Below are 15,064 nucleotides of genomic sequence, written 5' to 3'. Positions count from 1 at the left end.
ATAGGCAGCGTGATCACCACCCATGAGCTAGGCAAATGCAGCATACAACTAGAGCAGACGAAAGGCCATCTCCCACTTCTCTGTCACAGGATCAGACTGTAGTGTAACAGCATGGATAGTTGTATCAATGAGCGGTATGACAGTCTCTAGAAATCCTATTCCACTTCCTGAACCCCCAAATGACGCTTACTTAGGGCCTCGGTTTACTCCAGCGCTTTGACTTCTCGGAACGTAAGGCCGTTCTTCACAGCAATCAGTTCCCCATGCAAACAAAACACCACGTCATCTCCCACCGTCTTGACAGGCAACCCCTCGGCGCCGCTCGACCCAGCCAGATAGTCCTTTGGCACAAAAAAGTGCTGCGTGTAGCGCTTCTCCTCCAAGCTTGGCAAGTCGATACTCGAGATCCACGAGTTCTGGTGGACGAAGACGATGCTCTTGGTTGGCTCGCTGAAACCCACGAAGTGCTTGCAATGCTTGGGCAGAACGTCACTTAGTGGTTTTAGTATGATATCTGACGGCGACCCTGTGGCTGGGGGTGGGACCTTGCTGAGGTCGAAGAGGAACATTGTAGAAGAAGACATAAGGAGGTTTGAATGGTGGCGCACTTCGAGGACCAACGTTCGGGTACTTGTGCTGACGACTGCAGTATTGATGCCTGTCTCCACGTCACCTTCGTCGAGGTCGTATTGTAGGCGGATCTCTGGGCTTTCAAGAGGCGCGGGGAAGGATTGGGCGTTGTAACGCCGGATCACGCCGTCCATGAGCAGCGTGAAGTGTTGTTTTTCCTTGTCCTCGTGGGGAAGGAGGAGCCATCGCCAGGTCTTTCTCTCATGTTTGTCAAATGCCCATGACCCAACGCAGGAACCGTCAATGACACGATAAACATGGTCCGAACTTGTCGTCCCCACAAGAAGGTACTCGCCGTCGGCACTGAAGCACAGTTGTTTGACCTTCGCCGTCATATGTATTTCGGCGAGCAACAACTCGATTTTCATGGTTGAGGACTCAAGCTTCCTGACTTGCACCACGCCTGCGACGTCGCTCGAGGCGATGATGTCGTTCCTGGAGATGGCCAGCTCCATGACAAATGCCGTTTGTGAATGCGAGTACAGCACTGTGGTCGGCTTCTCTCCCTTTGTGCCGAAAGCAACGACCTGACTATTGTACTTTCCTGCAAAGACAACGGGCAGCGACGGATGCGAGCAGAGCGTCATAATCGTCGCATTTTTGTGAGACTCGTACGCGCCCTCCGTCACAGCTAATTGAATAGCATCGTCGCTCGTGCTAGCGTCCTCTTCCAAGTTCTTACGGACGAGAACGGCAGGAGACCAGATCCGCATGGCGGAATCCATCACGTCGACCACGCTCGACCCATCCGAGGTGAAGTTCAAGATGCGGAAGGAAGGGAACGGAGACAGGACGTGATACAGGACAGACAATGACTCGAAATCCCAGATGTGCATATTGCCACGCGTGTCTGTGGTGACCAGGGTTCGGCCGTCAGGAGAACATGCCGCCGATAACAGACCAATTTCGTTAGGCATCGTATGGGTTCGAACCAGGTTTCCCGACCAGGTCTCATACAAGGCAAGGCCGTGGTCCGTATATATGACAAGCAAGAGGTTGATGTTGGGATCGGGGTTGAAAAGCACCTTCGCAGCAAGTCGTCCAGCTTCGTCTCGTGCCCAGCCGGTGAGTTCGGCCTCCCGGATGTCCCAGAGGCAGACTGAACCCCCGCGATATCCGAGAGCAAGCATCTCCATATCTGGTGATATCGATGCGACGTGTGGTGCTCGAGCCACAAGCCCGTTGTGCATAGTGGGGACGTCGTAATTTCGATATTCAACATTTTGGTCCTCCAGTAATGCACCGCTCATTTTATCCCACCGCAGAAGGTGACCGTGCTGGGATATAGCGATGATGCTGTCATCCGAGGATGTTAGCAGGAGGCAGCGGAACCTCAACCGACTCTCCCAGATTGTATTTCCATCCAATTCCTGGAACACGATGGCCTTAGTGGTACAAATGGCGATGAACCTGTCCGTGAGATGCACTAGATCGACCGGATGCTTGTGGTGGATGAACCCCTCCTTTTGATAACTGCGGTGGTTGTACAGGTTCACATCTCCTGATTCCATTCCAACGGCAATGAGGTTCTCGCCACAAGAAACGGCTACTGCGACGTCATCCCCAAAGCCGACGTACGCGACGCAGTCGTCCCATGCATTGTTCTTCACTCCTACAACGGAAAGACTGTCTGGTCTCTTCCCGAACTGTTGGTAGATGGAGGAGCCAGAGGGGCACAACGGGGGAATAAGAAGATAGATCGACGAAGGGTTGTATGAAAGAGCATCTCCAAATTGGGTCACCAGCCTGCTTAGATCGGTTGACCATCCGTCAATGTTGCGTAACTGGCTGCTTAGACCTGGTCCACGGTTAGGTCTCCGGCTCAGATATGCCCTGAGATTCTTCGATGCTCGGACAAGGCAATGGAGGTTGTCATTCAGGGCAAGTCTTTCGATCCAACTGAGGACATTCGATTTAAAAAATCGGTCCATCGCAAATAAAAGCTCGTCGCTCTTTGAAGATGGAGCGTAGATGTGCTCAGGAAACTGCATCAGAGCGTAGCCGAGAAACGGCGAGGCCTCGGATTGTCTCTGAATTTGGCTTATTGGTCGATTCCGTGGACGACGCATTTCGCCGCGCGAAAGCAGCTTCAAGCACGTCAATGCTATCCTCTCGTGGGCGGCAGGCTTCGAGACCATGAACTCGCCAGCTGCTTCGGATAACAGGAACTCGCGGGCGGTTGGATGGATAAGATCGACCAAGCCGGAATCGTTGTCGACAGACACCAACTGGCCACAGAGTCCTTCGACTGCAATTTTTGCACTAGGGAGCGCTGTATTAATATCAAGCTTGAGTGCCACGGAAAGCTCTGATATGGTTAGTTTTCGGGCACTTGCTACTGTCCAGACGAGGACTGCCTTGGCGATGTGCTTCTCCAGGGTGTTTGCCGTCATCGCTTTAACTGTTCTCTCGTAGTAGGGAAGCATTCCTCCCGGGATTCTCTCAAGGACTTTTGTGATGCTCTCGCTAGAGTATACGTTTTCCAGCTCGTCCAGGACCAGCCGGACCCATAGAAAGCAAGCATTAGACTTGTCGAGTATGTTGATTGCAAGTTCTTCTCTGTCGGTAAAGCTTCCAAGTGGCAGGCTATCGATGCGACTCTGTATGTAAGACCGAATATCGTTGATGGTGTCTTGAACTGGTATCTCGATGCAAAACAGCGATGCTGACGACTCCAGCGATTGCTGCAGTCGCTGCATATCGTGAATGTTTCGACTTGTCATGAAGATCCGGAGAGGAAAGGCGGGGTTCTCGCCTCTTAGCATGGTGAAGAATTCTTGATACTTGTGGGACTCATCCATCGCATCGATGACCCAATACTGTGGTGTATGGACTCGAGCCTTGATGGGCGAAGTTGGTGAATACACATTGCAACCTGATCAACTGCAGTCCCCAAGAACGACTTACCTGAAGAATGCCTTTTCTGAAAACCTTCGTCCAAATGGCCCAAAAATCGTCCAAGTCAAAGCTGGCACCTTCATAGCATAACTTCAATAAGTTTTCGCGGATGACAGGATTCGACATGGCCATCTGGTAGCACATCGATCTCAAGAAGGGCCCGAGAGACTGCGAAGCCTTGTCGCCGACATGAAAGTAGTGATAAGCGCACTCGAGCTGGAACTCCCGAAGATGAGATATGACATGTGAGGTGAGAACTGTCTTCCCCGTCCCGGGATTGGCATGAACCCAAAAGATGGACAGATTCTTGCCCCCAGTTTCGGCGAGTGCTTCGGCAACAACCTCTTCGGCGCAATCTCTCCAATCTTGGAAGTCGTCCCGAGCTTCGATCCATCGACAAGAGCCTTCGACTCCCTGGTGATGTTCGTCTGGGCTGGCTGGCACGCCGAGAAAAGATCTTAAAGTCGTCATTTGTTCTCTGGATTCTTCTCGTTTGGTGGCCGAAACTGTGCAGGTTGGTCAGCCAGTTTAGTTACTAGCCATTTAAATTCTCCTGGGGAACCATACCATCTATTAGGAGATCTTCCACCGCACAAGCGAGGGCATTTTTTACGGTGACATAATTATGATCATTGGGGCTTTCGAATTTGCATATGTCGCGATGGTTCGCGTGGACATACTGAACCCGTTCATTCTTGTAGCCGCGTCCTAGGGTCAAATTAAGTATTAAGTCGGGTCAACATCAACGAGGGAGGCGGACATGCATGGATATGGCCCGAGAAGACATACCAAGGATAGCGGAATTTTTCTCAACAATCAAGGCTGAAGAAATGGCTGGAAGCATCCCTAAAGTTTCATAGAAAGTGAATATAGGCAAGTCGTGGGCGCACCTCTCAAAGTCGTCGTTGATCAACTGAATCGAGGTCGAACCCGTTGCAAGATCGGCGAGGTAGTGACGTGAAGACATTATTCCAGAAACCGTCAGAAGGTTGTTCAGCGTTGCAGCATGCCCAGATCCGCGGTGGGGGGTTGCCAAGAAGAATATACACCGAACACGGTTCTTGAAGTCCGGTACGTTTTGAGCCAGAATGAATGCCTTCTTAATGACAAGACCGCCCATCGAGTGACCGATGAGTATGATAGGGCGCTGGCCCGTGGTAAGCCTCGTCTCAGCAGCTTGCCAGTCCAAGTGGCCTTACCTCTCCTTTGTCTCTCAAGGATGGCGAATTTCTCATCTCTTCCAAGAGAACCTGCCCGAAATCGTGTATGTTGAGTATGCTTGGTGTCGAGCTTGCCCAATCCGAGTCATAACCAAAACTATGGATACTGGCATGTTCGAAAGCGGGCTCCATAGGCAGCCAGAACTGCGGCCAAAAACAGCGAGGATCATTTCCTTTCCGCCATGTCTTTATTGAACCTCCCCGCAGACCATGTACAAATATCAGGTCGATCAGTGGCGCCGGGGACGAATGCAGAAGTCGCAGCCCGATCGGGCCGCGAGCTCCTTCCTCGTCGTCCTTGTCGTGGCGATTCCGTGTCCACGAGGAGGTGAATCGGGTCGCACTTGCTGTTGATTTACCATCATCGAGTCCCGGGATACCCTGGATAGACGAAAGGGCAGTGACGGGGCTTCGTACGTCGACTCTCACGGCCCCGCGGGCGGGGCGTGGGGTGCTGGGCCCTTGCCCCCCTAACTCGCGCCGAGAAATCTGACCGGGTGGATATTAGCAGTGCGTGTGATGGTTACCCAGAGGGAGCTAGGCCTAAAGCCGTTACTTACGGTCATCGCGAAGGCAGAGCCATATAATCGCAGCGAGCGGAGAAGGTGACGGAAATGCCACCGCCGCGAGGGATCGCGCCGAGCCGCTTCCCGCGGTCCGCCTGAGGCCGCCATGCATGAGGCATCCTTCCTCCCTGACCAGTCATAGGAGAGCAATGAGTGCGATAAGCCCACATCAGCCGCCCGAGCGAATTTGGGGAAGAGGGGGTGGGCGCGTAGGGCAGGTGCTTCCAAGTAATTCGTAATTAGATGATATTGCTAGGCAGGCACCCTTGCGTCGCCATGAGCATTGAAAACTTGGATCCTGCCATTGTCGCAGGTGAGACTGCTCCTCTCAAAACCTCCATGACACGATACCCTGGTGGGGATGCTAACATGGAAGGATCGATCTCAGCATTTCCTACTGGAAGCAGAATCCTTTCAATAGTCCAGCACGGCGACACAAATGTAGGATAGGGTAGTAGCTTCTGAACTTGGGACGAATAATTACTGACTCAACTTCCACAGTGGTCAACTGGGTTTAAGGTCGATGTTGAAGTAGACGGCAAGGAGGAGAGGTACTTCCTCAAAGTGAGCGCTTCATCCTGAGCCGGGGCTTGTAGGTTTTCTCACATCTTGCTTCCTAGATGATCGCGCGTGAAGACCTGGTTGGGATGGCGGAAGCAGAATATGAAGGACAGAAGGCTATATCTGCTGTCATCCCAGACAATGCTCTAGAGCCGATTGCATGGGGATATTTCGATGGCGATGAGACCAAGTCGTGGTTTCTCACGCACTTCCGCGATCTTCGGGCTCGCACACCTTTATTGCCCCCTCTTGTCTCCATTGTCAAGAAGTTGCACCAAGAATCCGTATCTCCGACGGGCAAGTTTGGATTCCACGTTACGCCCTTCTACGGCCCGCCACCGATGATTGTTGACTGGACCGACAACTGGGAAGAGTTTTGGACGCGCGAATTCCAGTCTGGCCTGAAGTACGTGCAGAAAATGCTTGGCGATGATCCCGAACTGGTTGAAGTGGCCGAGCAGTTCATTTGTACGGTTGTGCCCAGGTTGTTGCGGCCCTTACAAGCTGGCGGCAGAAACATCAAACCCAGTCTATGCCACGGAGACCTTTGGGATGGAAACATCCAGATCGATGCTGAAACACAGCAGCCAGTGCTCTTTGATCCGTGCCCGTTCTATGGCCACAACGAGATGGATCTACAGTGCATGAGGAGCGACCGATATGCCATCGGACTGGATTTCGTTGACCTGTACAAAAGGGAGGTGGGCGCATCTAAGCCCCAGGAAGACTTTGACGATCGGAATGCTTTGTACGCAATGTAGGCACCTCCTGCAGATGATAAAATCTGGCTTGAAATCTATAACTAACCTCGTACAGACGGAACGACATTATGACCGCAGGAATGTGCCCCCAGTGGTCTTCGTTGATAGAAAAGTTGGTAAGAAGTGCCAAAAGTTCGGCACCTCAGAGACTGACGAACCGCAGGGCCAAGGAAGAGATGCGGCGACTAATAAACAAACATCCCGAGGGACTCGGCGGCTTCAAGGGTGATATGACTCCGAATGAGGCTTGGGAGATGGAGACGGGTAATGAAGGCCCAAGTAAACTACGAGACGAAATCTTAGGAGAAGGTCCCCCTTTGAAGTGCCAACTCCAGTAGAATTAGTGCCCTTCGGAACGGAGAATCTATACCTGACTCAAGATAGACGACGACACGAGGCATCGGCGTGGGGCATAGGGCCATTCTTAGCATCTCGACATTGAAATTAGGTCACCCATCAGGGGGGAATGACGAGTAACGACTGTTCTTTTGGTACTATGGTCTGAGCATCATCCATAAATACCAGTCCGTTCCCCAGAAATCATCTAGGTCTAACTCTGTGCCACGGCTTGCCATGTGATTTATCCCTGCATCGTCTGGTACAGCTCCCGCAGAAGCCCACTCTCCTTCTGCAGCAGCTCCGCCGGATGACCCACCTCAACAACCCTCCCACTCTCCACCACCACGGCCAGATCAAAGTCCATGATATGCTGCAGCCGATGGATGACCTCGACCACTGTCTTCTCCTTCAGATCCTCCTTCACGACCCGGCGTACCAGCATCTCCGTCTCGCGGTCCATGCTGCTGGTGAACTCATCCATCAGTACGATCTGCGAGCTCCCGCGCTGGAACAGCGCCCTCGCCAAGCAGAACAGTTGCTGCTGGCCGATGCTGAGCCGCTCCTCGGGATCGAGGTCGCTGTCTAGCGAGACGGGCTCCGCTTCCTTGTCCTTTTCCTTATCATTATCCTCGCCCTTGTCCTTGGCCTTGTCCTTGGCCTTGTCCTTGTCCTTGTCCTTGTCCTGATCCTGATCCTTATCCTTATCCTTATCCTTATCCTTATCTTTGTCCTTGTCCTTGTCCTTGTCCTCGACCTCGGACTCGGAAGACGTCTCCTCCTTCTTAGGATTCTTGCGGGCGAACAGGGCATCCCAGATGCCTACCTTCCTGAGGACGGCTTCGATCAGCGCGTCTGTCTCTTCCGGAGAGCGGGACGGGTCCTCGTCCCACAGGGTCATGTTTTCCCGGATGGAGGCGTTGATGAAGAGGGCCTTCTGGGGAAGAGTCATGATTCGCTTGCGGAGCGAGTCCCGCGACACCCTGGTGATGTCTTGGCCGTCTATGACCACTGTGCCGGAGCTGAGGTCAAGGCAGCGGAGGAGGGTGGCGAGGAGGGATGATTTTCCACTGTTGGTCGATGGGTCAGCGTTTTCTCCTCGACATGTAGGTCTAGATGCGAGGGAGTGGGATGTCTTAAATACCTTCCACTTCGGCCACAAACGGCGACTTTCGTGCCGGGCTGGATGCACAGACTCACGTCGTACAACGCGGGCGGCAAGCTCGGACTAGAATGCACAAGATTAGTTACTCTGCTTGACGCTCCGTTGGAAGTGGCCTCTTACTTGTATGTCGCGGATACGTGGTGGAACTCGATCTCTCCTCGACCGGGCCAATTCCTGTGAGGCGCTGGAAGCTCCAGCTTCTCTTCTGGCTCGACGTCGGTGTTGAAGCGCTTAATCCTGGCGACGGCTCCAATCGAAGTCTCCAGCTGTGCCCAAAACGTGATGAGATACTTGAAGCTTGAGCTGAGTGAGATCTAAGACGGTGTTAGATAAAAGGATAAGCAACAGCATGCTGTTCAGGCAACATACCAGGTTGACCAAGGCAAGTCCGAGGAAGCCAAGGGATTGAGAAGACCGGAAGTTGACAGCAAGGCTCGTCACTAGCACTGCCAAGATGGCTACCACAAAATCGAGAATCATCTTCAGCCAGACCTGAACCGAAAGGAGCATGTACATGGCTCGCTGGGAGTAGTCCAAGTGGGTCGTGTTCCTCGACGAGAACTCCCCGGTGCGGTCAAAGGCTCGGATGGAAACGATGCCTTGGATGGTCTCCAGGACAAAGGCGGATAAGGGGGCCTTTGCCTCGATGTCCATCAGACGGAGCTGTTTGGATGTTCTGAGGTAGAACTTTTGGATGATCCATAGCATGCCGACTAGGATTGGGACCGAAACAGAGACATATTGGGAAGAGATGAAGATGATGACCGCCTCGGCGCAGGCTCCGAAAAGGGCTGGGGTTGGGAACATGTTAGTCAACGCCGTTGTTGTGGATATCGGGGGGTCTGCTTACCGGTTGTGACGTTCACCAAAGCCATTGGTAATTCATCGTCGATAAGCATGATGTCTTGTATGAACCTGCAACGATGTCAGTAGCCGCAACCGGGCAAAACATGGATGTCTTCTTGCTTACCTATTCGCAAGCGTTGTTGAGCCGACAGAAACAACATACGAGATGGAAGATCTATGCAGGGTTAGCAATGCTTATCCGCGCAGTTGAGTCCAACGTGTTCTCACCTCATCAGGGTGTTGAGCTGTCCAAAGTACAGCTTCAAGGACGACGAGGAAAGCAAGACATCGAAAAAGAAGCTGTGTTGATCCGTTAGCCCACGCACATGCTGAGATCGCCGAAAACTTACAAGCACAAGCCGTAGAGCAGAGTCAGGCCGCCCACAATGAGCCCTGTAAAGATGGTAATGTAGTAGGTCAAGGAATGATTAGTTGACTCGGCCCACATCTTCAGCCAGACGCCTGCGAGGTGGGAAGAAATTAGCAACATTCTGGATGGGACATCGGCATGGAACAGGAGTAGTCGACTTACTCTCGAAAGATCTCTCGGCCGCCAAAATCGCAGCGAGGACAAAGAATAGAGACATCCCCATCAGGCCACAGGATTTCAGGAAGTACCAGTAGACGGTGAAGTCGGACGGAGATCGACTGTTCACAATTTCCTCATCATCAGCGCCTTGGTTGATGAGAGCGACTTGTCCGTCGCCACTTGAACTGGAGTCTGCCTTGCCGAGGGACTCGGATCCGTCCGACATGTTCTCCACGTTGATGATTCCCTCTGCGAGAAGTTCGTCGTAGCCAGTCTGGTGGGTGATGATCCCGTTATTCAACACGAGAATCGTCTCGAACCGGGGCAGGAATTGAGCTGCGAGCAGGTTAGCGGGTTGTCTAGGCCATCTAATGAGTGTTGGTTGGGATCGAGGGGGAGTACGCACTGGAATGAGTGGCCAGCGTGACTGCGCAGTGGAGCCTGGCTAGGAGTCCTGTTTCTGAGAACAGGGCGGAGAAGACATGCTGCGCCGACTTCCGATCTAGACCGCTGAAGATGTCGTCAAGGAGGAGGAGATCCGGCCTGCAGTAGATGGCGCGGGCAAGAGCCTTGGTACCGCACGTATGGTCAGCACGATGCGAATCCCAAGGAGGGGGACAAAGTCATCTATGTCACTTACTATGCGACTTCGTTGGCCGCCGCTCATCGCGGACCCTTGACTTCCCACGCCCGTCTCGTCTCCCTTGGCGAGGCCAGATATGTCTTGGGTCAACGCACAAGCGTCGACAACCATATTGAACCACTCCGGATCGTACGGCAAGGAGCCCACGATGTTCTCTCGGACGGATTGGTCGAGAAGCCACGGCTCCTGGTCGCAATACGCTACCCTGAGGTTAGGGCGGAGTCGCCTGAAGCCCGAGATCTGCTCCACTTCTCCGAGCATGGCCTTGAGAAGGGTGGATTTGCCCGAACCGACTCTATGATGATCCGTTATTTGGTGCACTCCAGGGGAGCTTTTGTGTGTGAGGGAGACTTACGGCCCGATGATGGCTGTGAATGAAGACGGCTGGATCGAGAGCGCCATGACGTACAAGACCGGAACGTCCCGGTCCTTCCAGCAGAAAGTGGCATCAGCAATCTCGACGAGATGCGACGGAGGGCTGATGTCACTGTAACCAAGCTGTGGCACGTGCTGGACGTAACCCGGAAAGGGGCTCAGTGCCGCGTCACTGTCCGGCGCCATCTTGACTCTGATGAGGCTGTTTGGAGATGATGCTCCCGAGCCCTCAAGACCATGACCCATTTGCCTGTCGTCGTTGAGGAGGTCCTGGATTCGTCCGAGACACTTGAACATCGACACGAGAGTGGGCGTGCCCTGGATGAGAAGGAAGAGGGGATCTAGGGAGATGCGAAGGAGTGCCAGGGATGCAAAAAGAGTCTGGGCTGTGAGAGGGACACCGTGGATCTTGCTGATTATTGCGAAACCGCCATAGGCAACAAGGATTGACAGCTCGGTGGAGGCGGCAGCTGGAAAAAAAAACATGTTAGAAGCGCTTAAAACAAGGGATGTCTGCTACTCGTCTAGTTGGACTTACACAGTACAATAACGATAGAGATGATTCGCCGAAAGCGTCTGCAGTAGGGTCAGTTGTCCGCGTCGACAGATTGAAGTGTATCTCGGCGGAGCACCGATTCTTTGGGCCTTACCTGCCAAGCTGGACCTCGTTCAGACGGAGCTTCTGGAGGCTTTGAAGATAGTCCCCTGAGAGGCCCAACATCTTGACTTCCTTGAAGCTTGATATCATGGTCATGGTGGATTTCACCCGGCTCTCGGTCGCGGCAAGCCACGCCACTTGTCTTTGGCCTATTGGACCGCCAAACAGTCCACCTAGAACAGTCATGACTAGGCAAAACACATATTAGCTTCTGGGTCATACAGCGATATGGATGTGTTCCGACTTACCCAGCGTGCAAAGAAGCGGTGCAATGAATCTACAGACGAGTTGGTTAGCCCAAGTAATTACCACAAAGCAGATTGTTGGATGACTTACGCAAGCTGGATCTGCAAGTACAAGAGATACACAGCAATGCCGACGGTGAGCACGCTGGCCCAGATGTCATGGAGGATGAGCGAGCCATCCATGATGTGCTGCATATCCACGTTGATGAGGGTTGTGGCCTTGCCCGTGTCGAGTGCAGCGGGCCTCAGGCGCAGCAAGTGCCGGTACGTGGCATCGATCAACTGGCTTCGCAGCTCGAGGGCAAGCCTGTTGGAAGAGTGCGCGAACCAGGCATTGAAGACGGCCGTCAGGATGTACAGCACGCCGAAGGCCCCAATCAGGGCATATCCGATGTCGGCGCGCTGGTTGTAGCCCCCTCCCTGGACAAAGTCGAGCATCCGTTCCAGCAGCATCGGTTGGGCGAGAGTGATGGCCACGATCGCCACTCGCGGGATGGCCGGAACGAGGAAGTGTTCCGGCATGGACTTGAATAGCGTGAGGAGCAGTGCCGTCTTTCCGGATTTGTCAAGACGCTGAGCCCAATTCTGTCGGAAACGATCGCGGAGTAATTCCGCGGACTCATCGTCCCGAGGACCAAAGAGATCCGACGCATTGAGAAAGCGATTGAAGCCTGGCGAGGAAGAATCAGTATCTCTGGACCATCAATACCAATCGTCTGGGGTTCTGGTTACGTACCATTCCACAGCGTTCTCCCAAGCCAGAGGAATAGGGTCCTGCCATATAGACCCGCCAGCTGCTCTTTGGTATAGGCCTTGTCGGACTCCTGGAGGAGCCCGTCCTTGGCCCACGCTTCGGCAATCGCCAGAGCGAGCTTGATGGCCAATGTCACAGACTCCATTGCCGCGAGGGTTGTCGCCCCTGGCAGGAACCACATGGTTCTGACTCTCACGATATCGAAACCGATGGTGAGAAGGAGATAGAGCTCTACCAGGAGACTTGGGGAGACGCGGAAAACATGTTCGCAGTACGATAGCAAGCAGAGGGGGAACACAGCCAAGAAGTTGAGTGCCGCAGCAGTAAGAGTAATCTTCGTCTTCTGTGGCCCCGAAACGGCCCAGAGGATGAGCAGAGCGAGCTTCAAAGCTCCCAGAATGCCGATTAGACCCTGTCACACATTTTGTTCCTTGTCAGCCAGGTCACCAACCATGTATCATGGGGGATTGCACGCACCTGCTTCAGGGGAAGGAGGATCCCGTTCCTCGCCGTCTTGGCTCTCCCGCGCAGGCATGATATGTGAATGAGGGCGGCAATGAGCAGGAGGGCGGTGGGCAGGATGCAGAAGACGGACTCCTCAAAGAGAAGGGTAAAATCCAGGCCCCCACGGCAATCCCCGGCCCACGGGCCCCATGAGTTGTCGACGGCGACACACTGGGTGTCCATGGTGCTTGCTTGGCTCTGTGATGGAGTAGAAACCGAAGCAGCCAGAATAGGGGGAGGTGTTAGGAGAGATGGCGAGGAAAAGTAATATGCCACGATGGGTCGCCTTTAACCAAGAGGAATACTTGCAGCGGGGAAAGTGGGGATGGGGGAGGCTGCTTCATGTGTATCCGCGTCCAGGACCAAGTCCATGGGATGGCGACATGGGTGGGGATGATGAGGGCTGGGAATATATTGATAAGACGGCGGAGGAGAGGAGCCGCGGGAAACGTAAGAATGGTCCATATTTTCTTGAAAAATAGTATTATAATACTCTAACCATTTATCAGTTATTCGAATTTGAATTTTCCTTCCGTTTATTTTCCCCAGTCGGGACTTTAGATGACGCGAAGCATCGCAACAGTAGCGAGAAGAACGAGAGGTTGGACAATTATGGTGGGTCTTGCGTGGGAAAAGAATAAGATGCGTCTATTTTTGGTGGGTCTTGCATGGAAAAGAACAAGATGCGTCTATTTCTGTGGTGCTGAGTGTGGGTGGGGTGGCGGAGCAGAAGCAGTGGGGCCTCGAGCCGAGCAGATCTGTCCCGGTTTTGTATGGATCATCAAAGTTCTTGTTTTAGACGAGGCGTTAGTTTAGCTTAGCTCTCCGATGTAACGGTTACCAGATCTTGCATTAGCTGAGGTAGTTGTTGTGCTGATGGGAAGTCGGGCCTCGAAACCATGTGCCAAGGGCAGCTTGCTTGGTAGATGGTATGCTGTGTCGCCAATATTGAGGCATGCAATACCAATTAGGTAATCCCTTTTGTGCGCCCCGGTACCTGAGGCCGTACCTGACGCCCATTCCACGACATGGTGGAGATGATTAGACGCACGTAGGTCCTTTCGCGTCGAAAGAGTTTTCGCCCCAGTGCTACGCCTCGGCAAAGATAGCAGCACCTTCGTCGTACGAGCCCAGAGGGAAGGAGTCGTCTTAGTAAAATATCGTCAGTCCCAGCCCAGCCAGCCTCACGTTATACCTTCTTGGCATCTTGGTTTGCAACTCAAACTTTAGAAAGGGCCTAGAGAGGAGGAGGAGGAGGATGGTGGAACTGAGACATTCGCAAATCGATCCCACAACCAACCCCTCTCCCCTCTGCCGCCGCTACCAAAAGAATAGGCGCCACCGCTTTCTAAATGCCGGCAGAAAAATCTCAATACTGTACCTTGTAGAGAACTTAGGGGCTATGTCCACTCGCACCCAGCACCTATCAAAATTGCTAGCAGGTTTGTGCTACTAAAGTCACTCAAGCCCGAGCACCTCCAATTTAGGCGGTGGGGTCCGGACCTTGCTCGCCGTTTCCGTCGGGAGGACCCGCAGTGGGGTGCTCTGGATTGGGAAAGGGCTTGCCACTCTAGCGTCGATGGGGGTGGCCAAAAGTGGAAAGCCCCTGGCAAGCCAAGGAATAAGCCCTTGATCCAGACTCTCCGACGCGGCACACTGACTGGTAATTATTTGGAGTATTTGGAGCCGCACGACAGCCACAATGAGCCCCTCTGGCTGTCAGACCTACCCGACTTGCCGAAAGCGAGCATTCCTCGCGATACTTAGGTTGTATGCATGCCCTCCATGCTTGTGCAAGCATTCAGGAACGAACTATTTGCGGAGACTGAGCCGCACATATTCTTAGAGTTAGACTACTCCCCTCGGCTAACCCCTGGAGAGCCTCAGCTGTACGCGAGCGAGACCGGTGGGACCAATCAACCAACGGGATACACGATCTTGCAGAAAAAAAGTTGGAAACTCCGTTCTAATCTTGGCACCCAGCAGGAACTTATGGGAACTAACTTACCATCACGCCACATGTTCGGTGAGCTCTTCTGGATCAGCTCATCAGCCCCCGTTAACCACCAAGGGCCAGACGGAATGGCACCTCCTCCGCAAAGTAAGCATCATGGATAAAAATAATATTCTTACTCCATCATCTTGTCTCTCCGCCTCTCCGACCGGCTTCGCCCGATCTTAGCTCAACAACACTACCGACCTTGATCTAGCCCTCCTCGGCCATCAATTGCCTAGTTGACTCTTGCACTATCCCTAATAGCGAAGTGACACAGGATAATGGCACGGGAGAACCCCTCGTGGCGGAGTCCATATGGGGGGGAGTGCTACAGTCACATCAAGCAGGTTACACATGCTGAGCTTGTCGTTCGCCCT

At 53.2% G+C, this 15,064-nt stretch overlaps 3 protein-coding genes across 3 annotated transcripts; 1 reads left to right on the top strand and 2 right to left on the bottom strand.

Moving 5' to 3' along the window:
* Window positions 1-46: 46 nt before the first annotated feature.
* QBC33DRAFT_548570 (uncharacterized protein) lies at window positions 47-5,336 on the bottom strand. Its single transcript, XM_060428862.1, has 6 exons — window positions 5,309-5,336; window positions 4,728-5,237; window positions 4,318-4,675; window positions 4,096-4,236; window positions 3,538-4,034; window positions 47-3,470 (listed from the first exon to the last, which is right to left on the bottom strand). The coding sequence occupies exons 1-6, from the start codon at window positions 5,312-5,314 to the stop codon at window positions 204-206; spliced, it is 4,779 nt and encodes a 1,592-aa protein (XP_060280237.1). The 5' UTR covers window positions 5,315-5,336; the 3' UTR covers window positions 47-203.
* Window positions 5,337-5,547: 211 nt separating this feature from the next.
* On the top strand, window positions 5,548-7,168 carry QBC33DRAFT_548568 (uncharacterized protein). The gene is made up of 6 exons (XM_060428861.1): window positions 5,548-5,627; window positions 5,703-5,755; window positions 5,816-5,878; window positions 5,935-6,632; window positions 6,692-6,748; window positions 6,800-7,168. Exons 1-6 carry the CDS (start codon window positions 5,558-5,560, stop codon window positions 6,972-6,974), a joined length of 1,116 nt encoding a protein of 371 aa, XP_060280236.1. The 5' UTR covers window positions 5,548-5,557; the 3' UTR covers window positions 6,975-7,168.
* Window positions 7,096-13,061, bottom strand: QBC33DRAFT_211581 (P-loop containing nucleoside triphosphate hydrolase protein). The gene is made up of 18 exons (XM_060422668.1): window positions 12,665-13,061; window positions 12,170-12,599; window positions 11,525-12,104; window positions 11,437-11,465; window positions 11,181-11,376; window positions 11,069-11,106; window positions 10,511-11,000; window positions 10,153-10,450; window positions 9,919-10,081; window positions 9,516-9,848; window positions 9,334-9,445; window positions 9,212-9,283; window positions 9,108-9,158; window positions 8,988-9,052; window positions 8,507-8,928; window positions 8,258-8,451; window positions 8,117-8,200; window positions 7,096-8,042 (listed from the first exon to the last, which is right to left on the bottom strand). The coding sequence occupies exons 1-18, from the start codon at window positions 12,872-12,874 to the stop codon at window positions 7,217-7,219; spliced, it is 4,593 nt and encodes a 1,530-aa protein (XP_060280235.1). The 5' UTR covers window positions 12,875-13,061; the 3' UTR covers window positions 7,096-7,216.
* Window positions 13,062-15,064: the final 2,003 nt, after the last annotated feature.

This window comes from Phialemonium atrogriseum, assembly GCF_030411735.1.
Source record: "Phialemonium atrogriseum strain 8032-3 unplaced genomic scaffold QBC33scaffold_27, whole genome shotgun sequence".
NCBI lineage: Eukaryota > Fungi > Ascomycota > Sordariomycetes > Cephalothecales > Cephalothecaceae > Phialemonium > Phialemonium atrogriseum.
Note: the sequence above shows the minus strand (reverse complement) of the source record. Positions and strands in the feature narration are given on the sequence as shown.